This window comes from Phaenicophaeus curvirostris, chromosome 6 (genome assembly GCF_032191515.1).
Source record: "Phaenicophaeus curvirostris isolate KB17595 chromosome 6, BPBGC_Pcur_1.0, whole genome shotgun sequence".
NCBI classification, from domain to species: Eukaryota; Metazoa; Chordata; class Aves; order Cuculiformes; family Cuculidae; genus Phaenicophaeus; species Phaenicophaeus curvirostris.
Window position 1 is genome coordinate 16,309,561 of NC_091397.1, and position 18,393 is coordinate 16,327,953.

Sequence of the window (18,393 nt, forward strand, 5' to 3'; positions counted from 1 at the left end):
ATTTATGCCTATGTGTTCTGAGTTTGGAGGCAGAGACCAGGCAGGACATCAGTACTCCCTGAGAGCACAGGGACTGAAGGGGTGATGACAAGGGCCAGTGGAAGTCTGTGGCCTTACTTGGGAGTGGGGTGGCCTGTGCTTTAGCCAGCAAGCTGTTGCATATTTTCCCTCTTCAGAAATAGCCTGAATCGCCTCACACCTACATAAGCTGCTTTCCAGAAGGTGACCTGCTTTCCTGAATCCAATAATTTAATCAAACCAGGCTTTGTGGTTTTTTTTGGTTCTTTATGTAAAGTTACTCCTGGTTTATGAACACTTTCAGCAGCTGTTCATGGCCTTTCATCATTGCACCTCTCACTTCCTCAGGTCTTTTTCCCACTTGACGACTGAGGCATCATGTCTACTGACGCAAAGTGAGTGTTTCTAACTTCACTGCCTTCAGCTTTTAGAAAAAGAGCTCTTTAGCAGGAAATGGCTTGCATTTCACTAGACTGAAAACTAATATTTACTAAGTCAGACTCAGTCTGTGGAGCATTCCCAGCACCCAGGTGGCCAATAACTGGGCAGGCAGAGCCAGCTCCATGGAATGCCCAATGTGATGTGGTCCCCAGAACCTTAGTACCCAGTGCTGAAGTGCCTGGTAGATGACACAGGAGTCACCTGCCCAACCTTTTGCTGTGTGAGCCTGGTCCTATCCGCCTTCACCTTGCCCTGGCAAGCTGGCACTGGATAGTCAGAAAAATTACCTGTAAGGTAAAGGCTCTGCAGCCTCTCAGGCCAGACATCAACCCCAAAACTCTTCATAGCTCCAATTAGTGCTATGGGGTAAATACAAGCTAGTGCTGCCTTGGCCAGCCTGATAGCAGCCAGGTCTGGTGTGCCTTGAGCAGAGTTCTTTAGCGGAGACCCTGTACCTTGAAGTCCCGAAGGGAGTGGAGGAGGCACACAAGCTCCTGCACAGCTCGAGATGGAAAGGTGAAGAGTCCTGCTGCAATGGCAAAGGCTCAGGGCAGACCTCCCATCAGAGCATTGGGTTACTGGGAAAAAAAAACTCCTCTAGACTTCAACAGCAGTATTCCTCTCTCCTCACTCTGTAGTGGACCCATACATCCCAGGCCCCTTTACAGTCAGCAAGGAGAGGGAAAAACCTTTTGGATACCATTCATCCAACTTAATATACTTGCATCCTTTCAAATGAGGTTACTGCAATCCTAGTATCCAGCAGCTGAACCAAGTGGAGCTCTGCTGCCTATAGATCTGAGTGGTGGTGACTGTTGCCCCAAAACCACCTCTTAGCCCCTGTGTGGAACCATGATTCAGGTGCAAGATGTTCTCCAAGCCCGAAGGCTGAAAATGGACAAAAGGAAGAGTGGGCAAGCAGGGTATTGCAGTGGCCACAGTGACAAAAGACTGCTGCTTCCATGCCCTCTATCAGTTTACGCATTCCTGGCCATCTCCTCTTGTAGGCAGGAACGAAAGCTGAGGAACTATTGGGGCTTGAGCTAAGTGCTACAAAAAGGTGAGGAAAGGCAGCTTTGAATGATATCACTACCTGGCTCTCACGTTGTCTGTGCATACCCAGTACCAGAACTGGGGGAAATAGCCCAGAGGCTTCACAGTTGGTAGGCTGGGAACCAGCACAGGTTCCCTGATGTCAGTGCAGCGCTGTGCCCAAGCTAACAAACCCAGGGTTTATTAGCTCAGGTGCAATGCCAGGCACATGAGCCAGTACTGCCGTCAGACCCACTGGTACGCTCGTGCGATGCCTCGTGTTGTTACCAGCTCTCTGGAGGGGCAGCCCTGGGCTGCTGCCTGGTTTGGAGCGTAAGGGGCTCATAACCACTACTTGCTTCAGGCCAAATGTGCAAGACCCCCTTCTGTGTATACGGTAATAAATCTAATGAAAAGTCATAGCAAGTGAGAGACAAGAAAGTCCAAGCCTGGTTTGGCTCACCCATTTCGACCTATGCCTTGCAAACGAGCAAACTGCTGACAACCATCCAGCATGAAGCGTTTACCCTCAGCCTGTTAGTTCCTGTGTCCTGGACAAATGTCCTTCACTTCTCACTCCATGCTAGAGACCCCGTCTCCTCCTAGGCATTACAATGTGTCCTACAGGTTGACAACTGCCAGTCCCAAAATGCTTTCAAGGGACACGAGGTATGCAGGTGACAACACACACAGTCACTGGTGTAGCAGAGCAAGAAGGCTGCTGTGCATTTAGTCCTTCCTAACGGCGTTCCCACAGCAAGGTAAAAACCACTTAAGTATTCAGCACGTGAAGTGCTCAAAAATAATAGTTTTGTGTGTGTGCGGGGTGAGAGAGGTGGTTTTTTTTCTGCAAACTGCTGCACTGTGATCTGGCTGAGTATTTCAGCAGCTGAATAAAACCCCCCTCTCCAACCCGCCTGTCTCCAAGCCCCCAGATCACGGTGTCTGTATTCAGCGCGAGCACCGCTCTAAACCCGTCCCAAATGGTAGCAGGTGCTTCTCCCTCTCTTTTCACCATCTGAGCGTGGCGGATGCCTCCTGCCAGTTTCAAAGGCGAGCAAACACAATGCCGGCGGGGGGCAAAGCAGCTGTGGGGGCGGCTTGGCGAGGTGAGCAGCGCCCACCGCGCTGGCAGGCGGCCCCGCCGGCTCCCTGGGAGGAGGAAGAAGCGACAGCGAGCGAGCGCGCCCCAAGGGAAGCGCCGGGGGCAGCGGAAGCAGCGGCGCCGGGCAGCGCGGGCAACGGCGCCCCCAGGCGGGACCCCTCGGGCCCGGGCAGCGCGGGCAGCAGCGCCTCCTGGCGGCGATGGAGCCGCACTGCGGGGCGGGGGCTGCGCGGGGCCCCCAGCGCTCCCGCCGAATCACCGGGCTGGAAAAGACCTTCCCGGTCACCAGGCCCCGGCGCACCTGCCCGCTGCCAAATCACACCCCTAAGCGCTTCGTCCACCCGTCCTGTAAATACCTCCAGGAATGGTGACCCACCCACGCCTCTGGGCCGCCTCTGCCAGTGCTTGATAATCCTTCCCATGAAGAAGTTTTCCCTCATGTCCGAGCTGAACCTCCCCTGGCGCAGCTTGAGGCCATTCCCTCTCATCCTATCACCCGTCACTTGGGCAAAGAGACCAACATCCACCTCTCTACAACCTCCTTTCAGGCAGTTGTAGACAGTGATAAGGTCTCCCCTCAGCCTCCTCTTCTCTAGGCTAAACAACCTCAGTTCTTTCAGCCGCTCCTCATAAGACTCATTCTCCAGCCCCTTCACCAGCTTTGTTGCCCTTCTCTGAACACGCTTCAGGAGCAGGCTGCCCAGGGAGGTGGTTGAGTCACCTTCCCTGGAGGTGTTTAAGGCATGGGTGGATGAGGTGCTGAGGGATATGGTTTAGTGTTTGATGGGAACGGTTGGACTCGATGATCCGGTGGGTCTCTTCCAACCTGGTTGTTCTGTGATTCTGTTATTCTGAGCTCAATGTCTTTCTTGTAGTGAGGGGCTCAAAACCGACAGAGGATTTGAGGTGAATGCCCCTCCTGGGGATGCTTTGAAGGGCTCTCCGTCCCCCAGCAGCCCGTGGGCATCACTCAGCCCACTGGTTATGGATAATTTGGGGCGTCATGTGCTGGACGTGTTGCTCTTCTCCCAAGTCATAGGTGATAGGAAGTTTAGATTGGATGTTAGGAAAAATTTCTTCACTGAAAGGTTACCAGGCACTGTCATGGTCTGCCCAGGGGCTGGATGAGTCATCATCCCTGGAGGTTTTTAAAAGATGGGTGAACAAGGTGCTCAGGGATATGGTTTAGTAGTGGACAGGTACAGTTGTACTTGATGATCTCAAAGGCCTTTTCCAACCAACCAATTCTATGATTCCATGATGACCATAGCCTGCATCCAGCTCCAGTTCAGCCAGAGGAAGGGTGTGAGCCTCTGTTGGGACCATATTCTGACTGCAAGCTAGGGGCACAAGGCAGCCCAGCATGAGCAGGCTGTCTGACCCTGCCAGAGGTGGGAACAGGGTCCACCTGCAGCACAGCACCTCTGTTACTGCCCTAACTTATGGAGAAGAGAGGGCATAGTGTTCGTCAGATGTGTTTTAGGTAGTATGGTGGCCAGTCATCTGCCCAGTCATCTGCCCTCGCAAGATCCTATGGCCATGGCTCATTTGACACGGCATGAACAAGGACAAGCTTCTATTAAATTCAAAGAAAGCTGGCAACCTTCAGTCACTTCTTAATATAAATGGAAAGGCATTTTAATCGCTCCATGCTGGCGTTTTTCCAATGTTTTTTCCTCACCTCTTCCTTTCAAAGAAGGCTCAATCATTATCCCATCTACCAGGAGCGCTTTCTCATTAGCAAACATCCTCTGCCTGCCCCCACCCCCATGGCACAGTCCCTTCTTTGGAAAACACTGCATTTATGGTTTTCTGACTTTTCTTAATGACTTTGGCTGAGAAAGGGGAAGGTTTGGTGGATATCCTTCAGGAAGAAACAAACCCGTAAGAGATCACTCAGGCAACAGAGTGAGGAGGCAGCATGTGCAAGTGCATTTCCAGAAGCTCTGCTTTCACACAAGTGTGTCTGATAAGGGCCATCGCATTCTAGAGATATAACCTGGAAGCAAATCTGCTGCTACTAGGCTCTCACAGACCACTGCCTCTCCTGAGACATCAGAAATGAGGCAGCTGCAGTAAGATTCTCAAACACACAGATTTTTCTAGCACTTGGTGGTGTTATAATCTATGATCATCAACAAATAAGTGAGATGTGTTGGATAAGGTGGTATCTTATTTATCCAGCCAATATGGGCTTTTTGCTTGGAGTCTTTACATGCATTTCAAGGACAAACTGTGGATCTTCTTCTGTTTGTTTTGCTGGAAATTTTGATACTACCATAAGCCAGAGGCTTGTGGATAAAATAAAAACAGACTATTTCTGGTAGTTTTCATTTTGTGAAGTGTGCTACATTCCATAGTGTTTATTCCACTGGTGTGGTATAGTGCAGGACAGTTCTGCTTCTAGTCTGCAGCACATTTTGGAAAACCTTTCCTGAAACAGGGAATCATCTTCTCCAGATCACTAATAAACCAGTTGGAAAGAACTAGGGAGAAAAATACCACCACCCCCAACTATGCAGTGAGGCATCATTACACAAGTTAGAGTTGTTAGAAAAAAAAAACACCTCCACATATTAAAACTTCAGTGAAATGAAGGTAACAGTCAGAGTTGGAAAAGAAAAATCATTAGAACTAGCTAAGATTTTACTTGGAAACTATTTATATAAATTACTGAAGTTCAAGTAAAGTTATAGAAGTGAAACGATAAATTATTACCTGGGCCCCCATAAATAAACCAAGCCAAATCAATTACGTTTCTCTCTGTAAGTCCTGGGCAATTTATAAAGCATAAAGCAAACGAACAGAGGCACTTATAATAAAATGTTACCACTTCAACAACATTATTATGTACAGCATCCAATTTCTGGAGCTAGGAAGCAGGGGCCTTTCTTCACAGCAAGTCACTTTTACCAAGAATAGTGGTTGTATTGTATATGTTTACTGTCTGTGTAAAGACAATTAATAGCCCTACACATAAACATTTACCAGTTCATACAGCATATTTATAAACTAAATATAAAGCATATTTATAAACTTCTGTATCAGAGTGCTATCACAGCACAAGTGGCTTAGTAATTGTCACTGAAAAATGAACATGCTGGTTAGCACAGCCTGGAACTCACAGGTTACAGAGGGGAGACTGAGCAAACGCCACCGTCTAAGAGAGTGTAAAATTAAAGCTGAACAGATATCAACTATGGAAAATGGGGAACTACGGGTTGCTTTCTTCTGCCTCCCCTTGCTGTTCCAGCAGTGCAACTGCTCTAGGACTTTTTTCTGGTTTAGTATCTTGATAAGTAGTTGCATAGAGAGGTCACTGCAGAGGAGAGAGAGCAAAAGTTGGGAGTGATCTAGCTAATATTTGCAACCATGATATAGACAGCCAGGCTAGACAGCCCCTTGAAGCCCCTTCCAGCATGGTTGGATTGGTAGAGCCACAAGTGTAGAAAGGCATGTCTGCAACAGCTTGCCAGCACAGGGCCTGCAGAGCCAGGGGCCTCAGACCCACGTTCAGTAGCTTTTACCATGAATCTCTACAATTGACTCTACTTTCTGTTCAAAAAGATAAATTTTTCCTCAAATACCTCGGTTCCTTATTGCGATGAGAGACCAGGAAACAAAAGTGTTCCTTTTGCATAAATATTGTATCTTTTAGCAACAGAATGTAATAAATTTGTTCAGGGTTTGGTCCTTGCTTTGAAAATAGATTCCTGTGCCAGTCTAAGGGGCTGCACTGAGCAGGATTGATTTACAAACTTTATACATGTGGTACTTTATGGACTTGCCAATAGAGTAACTGGTGCTTTTTGTTTCGTCAGTGCATTAGGACTGCACGTGGACCTCGAGACATGGGGCTGCTCTTACTTATGTCTGTGGCTGCAGAAACAGGATGGGGCCTTCTTTCCCCCTTGGGCTTCACATCCTTACGGAAAGCACAAGGTTTAGCATGAAAGAGGGCAAAGATGCAGTCCGTGCTGCTGATCTTGTGCACTTGCTGCCTTGGCACTTGGACACATTGCACTGATTCCCCAAGGAATAATGAGGCAGGGAGCACCTGAAGGCAAAGAAGCCCGGATTCAGGAAAGATAATGGTGTGCACACAGTATATAGTGCTCCCTTTTTTTCACTGTTCCTCAGAAATCCGCTGCACAAGGAGAAGCACAAGCCAGACATAAAGATTTCTTTTGCTTCAGCTCCAGAGCACACAGCTTTATGGGCTGGTTTTGGTTACTTCTTCAGTGGCTCTCTTGACTTTAGGAATAGGACCCACAAGACTAGTTCCTGGTCAGCGCTGCTGTCAGAGCTGAGCGCAGAGGAGGGCTGTCCTCCTGACAAGGTAGGGCTGCCAAAGGCATGGCTGGTGAAATACTGCCACTTGGCTGCAGACTCCCTCCATCTCCCCTTATGTATCACAAAACCTAACTGGAAGATCCCCTACAAAACGTTCCTGATCCAGAGCATGTCCTGGGGCTGCCAAACAGGGAATTCAGGACCACCTGTGAACGGCAGAGCAAGTGGCGTGCCTTGTAGCCTGCCTCTTTGCTAAATTGAGATGCACTGAACTTGAAGAGGAGGGGGATTGGACTGTGGGCAAGTACTTAGGCCAGCAGCTAATTCCCTCACAAGCAGGGCAGCAGCTGACTTGAGAGACTGGTGGGAAGGTGGTGGACACAAACAAGCTCTCCCAAATGGTTAAAGATGAGCTTTGTTTTTTCTCCCCCTTGTATTTTCTCTTCTCTTCTGGCTGAAGAATACAGATTGCAGTTCTTCAGACATTTGATTTGCTGTTTTAGCATACTCACATGTTCATGTTTTCATCCTATTTCATTGCTAACAAATCCTTATGTGTCAGGAATGCTGGTCTAATCAAACAGCACTATTTTAAAGAGTCAGAATTGAGCAGTTTAAAGTCATAGGAGATAAGAATCATGGCTCAAGGCCTGGAGAGATCAACACAAAATGCAGAATGTGATCATCTAGGTACTGCCTTTTTCACATATAGGGCAGGACTGCAAAAACAGTCCAAGATTTTAATGGTTCTTGCCATCTCTGGCATCTCCAGAGTGGAGAGGGAAGGTAGCAAAAAATTAAAGCATAACTTGCAGTTCTGTCACAGGCCTTACATTGACTTGCTGTCTGTTGTCAGCTTCACATTTCAGGAAAGCATTTCTATAAATAACAAGTGCACTAAAGTCAACAAAAATACTTTATTTTCTGCAAAACCTTGACATACTCCTCTGCAATGTTAGGAGCAATGCACTAAACAGGAAGCTGGGTTGTGTGTCCTGGGTCTTGGAATTCAGAAACATGGTATCAAATTCTGCAGAAAGTCTGGTAACTTGGAGAGAGAGCAGACCGCACTGAATTAGGTTTAACTGCCTTCAGGTCCCCATGCCGGTTCATCTTGTCTTTTAGCTGAGATTCTAAAGGCTTTAAGGGTGGGTGGATGTTGCCCTTCAGCAGCACTTAGAGGACTGACAGCGTTTTCAAAAAACAAAAGCAAATGATACTACCCTGCCAGAGGTAAAAACAAGGTCAATCATGCTATGCAAATCAGCTCTCTGTAGGAGAGAAAAATCAAAACACAGGAACCCGCTACCCCTGCAGTACAGATTGAACATGAATAAACAATATTTAATTCCTGATTGATTTTATCAGACAGGGTAAAAGAGGGAAATATATGGGTGCAAAAATACTTGGGTGAATACAGCAGTGACTTCGGAAACTTCTCTTTTAAAAGTGTCCCCCATACTGAAGACAGAGCTGAGAACTTGGAAAGAGATGATCTTTAAGGTCCCTTCCAACCCAAACCATTCTATGATTTGAATCTATGATCTAAACATCTTGAGTTTTGCTGAAGGCTAGGGGAGAAGTATCCTGGCTTGGAACACTGTTGCTACCCTTTTCTGGGGTTCTTTATTTTCAGTTCTTAACAGGGACCAGTAATGAAAGGAAATACACTAATGCTGAAAATTCACCTGTAATATCTCAGGTCAGGTGAACAATACTTTTATATTTCTAGGTGGGTTAATTACTCAAAGGCTAGCTTACAACTTACTACTGATGTGTAAAAACAAGGCTAATTTAACTATGGATCAATATTTACAACAGTTCTTGATGAAGTCTACAGTTCACATTAAAATATCCCTCTTCATCTCCCTAGGCTTTGGAGAATGGCAAGAGCAGTAACAGGCAGTACTGTGAGTGATCACTTCTTAACAAGGCAGGAAGACCACTGAACAGCTACAAGGCAGAAGGAAACTTATGCTAGCAGGAATGAAAATGTGAAATCCACTAGGTTACCGGGGGGAACCACACAACAAAAATGACTAATGCCTGAAAAACATTTGAAACAATAGCAAATTTCTACCTGATCACTATATTCAATGTCCTAATCAGGACACCAATTTTGACACTTTTATTGAAAAAACAGACACGATGCCATATTTTGAGTTCAAGTTTTTACTCCCAATTGCACAAAGGTTGAAAAGATTTTTCCAAAGTCTGAAAACCCAGCATAATTTTGGTTTCATGTATAAAACAGGGAAACCCAAAGGATACAGGAGTTACGTGATCGTTTCAACATTCAGCATTGAAGTGTTGCACAAACTAATTTTATCTCCATACATTGATTATTTTCTACATTATCTGCCTCTCAAATTATAACTCTGTACAACACGCACAGATACCTAAGGTTAAAATATTTTGATAAAATACCACATCATGGAAGGTTCTGATGAATGACAGTACAGATTACAGTACAAAATAATGACAAGTCAGAGCATTGCTAAGAGTTTATTCATAAGCTTTTACTTTCGGTTCTTATATCACAAAAGACATTTAATGTTTACAACAAGTATTAGAAACTGAGATGTTTTTATTTCTACTATTATAAAAGTAACATAGGAGACCATTCTAAGCCATCTTCAAAATGCAGACCAATCCTTTTTTTTTGTATATAAACTGTACACAAAAAACAAGGCACTATACATTTTTGGATAATAAAGTATAAAGGTTGATTCGCATAGTTTCTCAAGAAATCCATGCTATAAATATGAATGCTTTGTTCAGTTTAGCACCTGAAGCAGCACTGAGAACAAGTCATTAACTATTGCAAAGAGAAACTTTTCAGAATGCGTAGGAGATAGATATTGGTGGTATAGCTAATTCAGCACAAGCAACTGCCATCCACAAGCTACTTTTCTGTAGTTCTGACATGAAAGTCTTGAAAGTGAATATATATTGCATTGTTAAATACATACTTGTTCTATGTGTTTATATAAATATAAATTCTTTGTAATCCACAAACTAACAAAATAACACTTTACAAAGAGGACTTCTTCAAAAAACAAAAATGGCAAGTATTGGATATAGCCAAAGGACACCTGCAGCAGTAGCGCAGAGACTACTGTTTAAGTGCATAGGAGAGTGGAGCTTAAACACGCTACCTTTAAGAGTTGAAACTGAATTCCATTTCCAAAGAGTTCTCTTGGCCTTTTATACTATTACACACTTCCAGATAGGTAGTCACTAATAACTTCAGATTATTTCTATTTATTCTGTAAATGTAGGCTACAATTCTTCTAAAGGGCATAGAAAGTGAAAACGGGCATCCCTTTAGTGCTCACTCCAATTAACACAACTTAGAAAAGTCCTTTTGTCTTCTTCAGATTAACCTGCTTCCAAGACGGCAGTGCATTGTACTCTTCTCTCGTCATCTCTAATGCAGCCTGCATTTAAAATGAAAGGATAGGCCGTTAGTAAAAACACGAGTAGCAAAACTGTCAAGTGATTTCACAGCATGGTTAGACACACATGCACAGAGTAGCACTGCACCTATTCTCCTTACCTCAAAGTCCGCATCTGAAAGATAGATTTCAAGCTTCAGTGGATCAACTCCCTCAGGCAAAGGCCTAGCTAGGAGATCTGCTAATGGATACACTGTTTTACATAGCTTGGCCAGCACATCCTCCACAAGGATTATCTGATTAGAAACATCAGCATCCTGTAGGGAGGAAAGGAAAACACAGAACAGGATCACAATGCTGAAACCACCAACTGCTCCCATTGCAGTCTGCAGGTAGCATGGGATCAACCTGCACTGCCCCGCCTATGGAGCACAATGCTATACATCCAGGTCTACACATCCGTGTCCTACAATTTCACAGCTAAAAAAGAATGCCTGCACTTAGTAGAAGGACATCCTGTACTTTCAGAATCTTGATTTGAGGCTGAATTCTGCGTTTAGTCACGAAGCCAGCATTTTCCACCGGCTGCAGTGGACTTGCAAAGCTGCAGAAGACTTACAAACTAGAAAATGCCATTTGCCATGAGATGCCCCTTCACTGAAGGCTTTTAAAGCAGTCATATGTAATTCAGCTGTGACTCCACTTCCAGATGAGGATGCTGGATGTCTTAGAGACAGCCGATCCTTTGTGGGGCATTTTGTTCCTCTGCACTTTGAGCCTGGAGGACAGATCAGAACTTCACCTTGCTGCCTGTTTCACATGGTTGAAACAGTTGTTCTGCTAAACTTTAGCCCATTTCTTTGTAAGAGATGATTCAGATTATTTTTTAACAAAAAAGAATATGAGAAGTTACATGGAAAAACAATCAGGAACGCCCTTTTGTTAACTTTTTCCTGTGCAGACTCCTGAGCTGTACTTTCTAAGTTCATCCTCTGGATTTTGGGCCTTGAAAGGACAAACAAGCAGTGTTACTGACAAGACAAGAAACAATTACCGGGCAGTAAAACAGTCTGGGCAATGAAAAGATTTACCATTTCTGTGATCTCTGCGATGTCTTCCCTGTGTTCCCAACTTGGGAACATATTAGTGAAGGTCAGAGGCTCTAGGCCAGCATGAATTAGGTAGGATTTTGGGGGCTTCTTTACATTTTTTCCTAAAAACAGTCAAAATACATAAGAAAAAAAAAAGAAGAAGAGATAAAAATTACAAACAATGCCATATTTTGAAAGGTCTTCCATTGTCCAAAACTACCTCACAAGCATGTTTAATTGATTCTTTCCTGAAAAGCTGAAGTAATTTAACACAGTAGGAATAAACATCAACAGGATTTTTGTTAATATACTATGGCACCTTTTAACATAGTTTCCAGTATTCCTAAATCTACCTTTTATTGTAACTGATCACAAAGATCAAACCAGGTATGCTGAAAAGCCCCCACAGTTACCTACCAACCCACTTATCTTACAAAAACCTAATTAGAAGAGAGTAAGCAGAGTCTGAAATTAGCCAAATTCAGGTAAATGAAGCCTTTTGGTACACTCAACAGAACTGTCCCACCAGCAGCAAATAAAGCTTATGCTCGGAGGCTTAAGTGAGAATATTTTAAACTGTTCCTGACTTGGGATAATGAGGTCTAACACAACAATTTTATTACTAGAAGTTCAAAGGAATGGGATCTGAAAATGAAAAGAGGTATTGTAATAGCTGCATGGTTACTACTGGTGAGTTTCAAAGACAGTCCAGAGCGTATCAATCCATTACACAAGACTTCTTTACTGCAGTGCCTGCCTGTGGGCTGTCAGGCAGGAACACAGTGCACCCCACTGCCAACGAGCACCCAAGGGAACTGATACAATATCTGTGCTGAATGCAGGCAGAGAGCTTGGCTGGACATTGTTGTCCCATTAGGTTTGCAAAACCTGGACATTACAAGTTTGCCTTTACATCATAAATTGGAAGCAAACTGATAATAGAGAATATGTTTACATATCTCTGAATACTAGAGATAAAAGCTCTGTGGAGTAGTTTAACAAAGATAATAAAATGCTTTAACTATGCAATTTAGACAGGAGATTTATCATTTGATTATTTATATTAAGCTTTCTCTTTCATAAATTCTCACTGTGGTTTATTTGTTCATTCTCCTATGAAGGATTCAACAAGTACTTTAAAACTTTGCATTTAAAAAATGTGTGAATCTGCTAGTTGTGCTGCTCCACTCAGTAATTCAGCCAAATAAAAAAAAAAAAAAAAAAAAAGAGAGAGAGTGACATTTGCTCAGTCCAGGTGAATTTGTATGTAAGGGGAGAAACATCTTCATTGCATGAACTCTGCCCTCAGGACAAACTGATCTCCTCACTAAGAATCACTGAAGGGCAAACCAGATTCTTCCCTTTCCTAGCGCTCTGCAGCTCAGCTCTCTAGACTGCTGATTTAGCAGGTAAAACCACAGAAAAAACCCAAAACCAAAAAACTTTCAAGATGTTTTGACAAGTTAAATAAGATTTAATGTGGAGACAAGGAGAACTGCCAGGTATATTTAAGGGATATCCAGAATTGCCAGTCAAATTCTTTCATGCCAAAAAAAAAAAAAAAAGGGGGAGAGGAAGGAGGGAGAGCGACATAGATGAGGAAAGAAACGGAGAGAAAAAAATGACATAAAAATGTTTTAATGGTTCTAACCACTCAACTATATTCTGGTAGTCAAAATAATTGCAGCACCATTGGTATCTCCTGAAACTGCATTCTATGCCTTGATAAGTAATGTTACATCAAGAGCTAGCCAGCCCTGACAGCTTGATGCAATGCAATTTTGAAGTGGTTGACAGAAGCCCAGATCATGAAAGTGACAGACAACCAGGACAGCATAGTCTGAACAGTAAAAAATCGCTTAAGAAGTTCACAGCAGCTTCAGCATAGAAATAGTACAAGGAGAATTGGTCTGGAGAAGCACCCAAACAAGTCACAAACTTGCTCTCTACCTATCCAGGCACACAGCCCAAAGCTCTTGAAAACTGTCCCATGGCAACAAGGATAATGCCACAAACTGCTGCAAAGTCATGGCCATAAGTAAAGAAGTAAGCACCCAGTGTGAGAAAAAAAATAGTTGTCCTATGATTCTATATGTTAAACTTTAGACCCATAAGGAGTCACTAAAGAGCTTTCCACTGTGCATCAAACTCAGATGCAGCAAATTCAATCCAGTGCACAAGGTATTATTCCCATTTCCCATCATCAAACTCAGTGAAGTTCAAGAAACCTGGAGAAGTATCCAAAGCTCACAATGTGTATCTGATTCCATCTCTGCTGGGGCCAGAAAACATGGTTTTCATTATCAAAAGATTACAGCACTGCATCAGGACTGGGATTTTACTTCCATCTCTCTCACTAGCCTGCTGAGCAACTCTGGACACTTCATTGCATGGGGCTTTGTTCCTTTATGCTGACTTTCACTTCTCCTGTGAAGCACACTGTATGAAATGATTTCAAACAAATGCATCTTATATCACTACTTCCGACATGCAAAATCTGCGGGTGGGGGTGGTGATGAACAAGTAACTAGCTTCCTCTTTAGGAATTCAGTCACTGCCCAAGACGCTTCCAATTATGGCTCTGCCTTTAGCATCCCATTTCTAAACAAATGCTGCTGTTTGGCAGAGCAGTGCCAGGGACACCAAAGGACAATCCACATAGAGCAATAATGCAGTCCAATAAAGGTTTCGTCTCAGTGTTTCCATTACTGGTTTTCAGCTGTCTCCTGCCATGTGTTACTACCTCCTCTGAACTAACAGAACATGGGTGTTACTTGTGCCCTCTTTCCTGGATGGTAACCCCACACCTTTCTTTTTTCAACCTCCATCAGAAGATCCTAAGTCTGTTCCCAGACTCACATAACCCTAGATGAAGTGAGAGGAAAACATTATGATATCTTGAAGAAAATCTGCTAGTGTAGAAAATAATCTGGTCAGTGTACTATTACATGGTCATCAATTGCAGCTTGAATCACTGCAGACTGATAATAATTCTGTCTTGTAGAAATAAGCACAGAGCCTCAGTTCTGTGTTCCAGCATTCCCAATGACCACCTGTTTCTGTGTGAGGCCTGTTCTCATTCCTCAAAGTCTTTCCACCACCTCCATAAATCAAAACCCAGTTAACATCAGTGATATATCTTCCTTCAGTATCCTTCAGATACACAGAAGCTTATGAAATCTAAAAGGACCTAAACAGAAAGCATTTAGGTTTAAAAGCCATGTTCTCAGAATTCAGTTTTAGAGCTCTAACGTCTGACCTGTTCTCCCACAGTGGGGACACAGAAGAGAAATAAAGCCTTTTGTCTGAGAATTGAGTTAGAAGAGAATCTTGGCAATTTGGGAGCAATGCCATTACTACACAAATGGTTTGCTAAGAAAGAGTGGCAAATATATCTCTACCAGTACACTGATGTTTCTCAATGCTATTGAGAAAGCACCTGAGTACATTTCAACTTGGGACAGCAAGGCATGGGAAAGTACAACACACTCAGAACAGCCAGGCACAGCAATCTGTTACCTTTGCAGTACTGGAGTACTGTCTCCATGGCACATTTCCTGTCTGTAGCCCACCTGATTCGAGCTGATCCAGCGATTTTGTTTTCCACAGGCCACCAGCCTTGCCATAGGTACACTTCATGGTGATTGTCAACAAGGAACAGTGCTACACAGCCAAAAAATAACAAGTTAATCATCATCTACTTATTCCTTCTCAGAATCCCCTAAACAAGCCCAGTCTTATACGCTTGTCAGCACTGGGACAGGATAATTTCAAAGCTTACCAATGTTTTTTTTTATTCATTCAGCTGAACCTCAGCTGAACTGATACGAATTATGTGTTTTTATAGGAAGCTTTTAGGATACATGTACATATCATTAGTTCTCAGCACCTTTATCACAGAAAAATTACTGTTATTGTTTAATGCTATATAAGGATCATATGCACATATTTTTCTTTGATAAATCAAGTTAAAAGTGATTACGCAACCCAGTGCAGGATATAATTACCTGTTTTCTTGTTACTTAAGTATTTTAAATCATATACCTGGCTGTGGGGCAGTGTAAAGATCCTCTTGCAAGAATGGCATGGCATTGATGACAGTGGGGTCTCTTGAAGGGTAAACATATTCTGTGGCTGAGAATTCTCCTGATGAACTACTGAGGCTGAACAGGCGGGGGGTGAAATTAAACTTTCCAGGATCTTTAAAGAAAAAAGATGAAGAAGATTTGCAATAGAAAATGCCAGAGATGAATGTAAAAAAAAAAAAAAAACAAACCAATTTTTAGAGTGACTGTAAATTCTCCATTTTTTGAAAAATCAGGAAATATGACCAGGTGTCTTAGGGGTCCAGCAACAGCTGTGAAGAACTTGAGCTAAAAGGCTGGCTGCCATCAGTTTGAATCTAATCCTGGCTAGTTACTATCAGCCATTTCACAGCTGGTTGTTTTGCAGCTTAAATTAAGCAAGTCCATCTCAGAGATTACTATTTAGCTGACAAATTTTCCACTTGGTAAATCAACCACCCTGCTACCTTCGCTGGCAATTTCAAAGCAAAGACTGGACAAGAATGTGTGCGGAACCACCCCCTAATCCCTTCAGAAGAGAAGGAAAATGTGTTGGTAACTTTGCTCTTTGCTGCACAAATACAGAGGAGCCGCAGAAGGGGAAGAGAACAAAATGGAACACTTAGTTTTCCAGCATCTTCCTTCTAGAACAGTATTCCTTGACTCAGTAGGTTTTTGGAAGCATCTCTCTGAGGGTATCATCTCAACTAGCAAGAAGTTCTTCAAAAGCTTTACATTAAATCTTGCAATGTCATAGGCCAGTAAAGTAAAATGCAGGCACAAATCCAGGAATGCAGTTCTACCTTGCAACATGCAGTCATAGGCCTTTCGATCTCTCCTTCCTAATGCGTCCCAGAATCCCAAGGGCTCTGACCCTTCATCACATTCATGAATTGTCACCTTGCTGCTGCTGTGCAGCCCTGCCTCCAGTGGACATCTACAAAACACAAAGAAAAGAGAGTGAACCCAACTTTCCTGCCCCAAACAGAGCTAACACAAACCTGCTGACCGCTTGTGTTACTAGAACCCAAAACCACCCCACAGGCTTGTTGCGTATTACGTGTCAACACAGGCTTTTTGAAAATGATAAAAATTATCAATAAGCAAGATAGGGAATTTCAGCAACCATTTTCATAACGTTTCTGATAACATACCCAGAGAGCAGGAGATGCTCGCATGAGCTCACAATACAGATTCTCACTGCCCAAGTTTGTAACTGCTGCTGTCTTCCTGCAGATTTCCCAAATTCATTTTCTCTTCCTTATTCACAAGACTTGATTCTAATCCTCCTATCAACTGGGATTTAGTTTGCTATTCAGATATTGATCACCTCTCTCCAAATGGAGAGAGTGTTTTATTTGCAACTGTAATTAGTACAGCAGGAAGAATAAGTGCATTTTATGGTAAGTGAAAGCGATTACAGAACACGTGTTTTCTTCATTCCAACAAATCAACTACCCATCATTCCTCCTCCTTATCAAGCATGCACTTGCTGCAGTTGTACTCAGAAGACAGCTTTATTTATTTCAACTTTTCTTTGAGGCAGACTGTTTTAAGTAAATCAGTAGCCTATATATACATCTCCAAAGTATAGGTCAGACACTCACTGTTCTTTTATCTTATTGGCTGCTGTTCTTCCTACATCCTTGGTGTGAGACTGTGCTTTGCAGCCATGCCACAGGTAGATAAGAGCTTTATTTATATTGAGGACAATCATGGATGTCCGGGAACGCAGGCTGCTGCAGTGACATGCTACTTCAAGTAAGTTTCCTTCATTGGGAACTTCTCCTCGCACGCAATATAGCCTCCAGTCACCTGGAGCAGACAGGAACAGTGCAGCAGTATTATACAGTCACATGGGATTGGAAATTCAAGACCCTGCTCTGGAACAGCTGTTCTCATACTGGATAACTTTCACATTTCACATGTCTATATTGTCACAGAATAAATCAGCTAACAATCAGGTTTGGCTAACGCTACTTCAGAAAACCTGTTGCAGAGAAGATGCCTTATGAAACCTTGCTACAAGAGTATAAGTCTTAAGAGCTGAAGAGCTTAACAGACCATAAGAGTCAAGTTTCTGCTCTGTTTCATACAAGAGAAAAAGCAAAACAAACACCATACCCCTTCTATCCAGCTCCCTGTGCCCCTTAGATACAGGTGGAATTCGGATGCGAACTGGAATGTGTCCAAGCTACATCTGCACTGAAATTTTCCTACATCAACTGCAGCATTCAAGGAATATGCTGCAAAAAGTAATGAATGCATAACAAAAGCTTAGAGTTCTACTTGGTGTAGAATTGCTCATAAAAATACTCTTTTGCCTAGATTATACAGAAAAGAGCATATTTTAAAGCAAAGAGATGCCTTGCTTAATTAGAAAAAGTAACTAGAACTATTTATATGCATATCAATACAATAAAGTCAGTTTGCTCAAGGGTTACAAAATCCATTTCAAGCTCAAAGAAAAAATATCTTGAAACAAAGCATGACAAAGCTGTCTCATGGGTTCTGTGGCATTAATTTTTCTTTACTACGCAGTATGGTAGTTGAGACTGAATTCAAAACCCTTCTCAACAGGTAGAAAAGGATTTGGGATAAAAGCTCTTTAGTAACAGTAACAGTATCCTACTTTGTGCATTTTCTTCTTCCTCTTCCCTTCTTCCAGCGTGCACAATCATCCCTCCTTGGAAGCACTGTAGGAAGCATGGAGGTTCTTTCCCTTGGAGCACTTGTACCTGGAAATTGAAAGCACCTCTTTTCATTAAAAAAAGGAAGCAAGTATATAGACTCAGGAAATCTAGGCTCTATGGAGTATTAAAAATTATAGTTATGGCCACCCACGAAGTTGGCTTTCCTTTTGCTAGTTGTCGACTATTCTTCAAATTACCATATATGCAATAACCATTGCATGCATCAGCGTATTAAAATAAACCTCTATCTGAAATCCA

The 18,393-nt window shown here is 43.1% G+C and overlaps 1 protein-coding gene across 29 annotated transcripts in view; it reads right to left on the reverse strand.

The window, feature by feature from the left end:
* Window positions 1-9,045: 9,045 nt before the first annotated feature.
* The window catches only part of SVIL (supervillin), a 143,575-nt gene continuing 134,227 nt past the window's right edge, over window positions 9,046-18,393 (reverse strand). For all 29 annotated transcript variants that reach the window (XM_069859415.1, XM_069859407.1, XM_069859404.1 and 26 more), the window contains 8 exons: window positions 18,075-18,180; window positions 17,050-17,257; window positions 16,246-16,379; window positions 15,423-15,578; window positions 14,898-15,041; window positions 11,379-11,500; window positions 10,449-10,604; window positions 9,046-10,329 (listed from right to left, as the gene is read on the reverse strand). In XM_069859415.1, coding sequence (XP_069715516.1) covers window positions 10,243-10,329; window positions 10,449-10,604; window positions 11,379-11,500; window positions 14,898-15,041; window positions 15,423-15,578; window positions 16,246-16,379; window positions 17,050-17,257; window positions 18,075-18,180 — 1,113 coding nt within the window. In that variant the 3' untranslated portion in view covers window positions 9,046-10,242. The remainder of the gene's footprint in view (window positions 10,330-10,448; window positions 10,605-11,378; window positions 11,501-14,897; window positions 15,042-15,422; window positions 15,579-16,245; window positions 16,380-17,049; window positions 17,258-18,074; window positions 18,181-18,393) is intronic.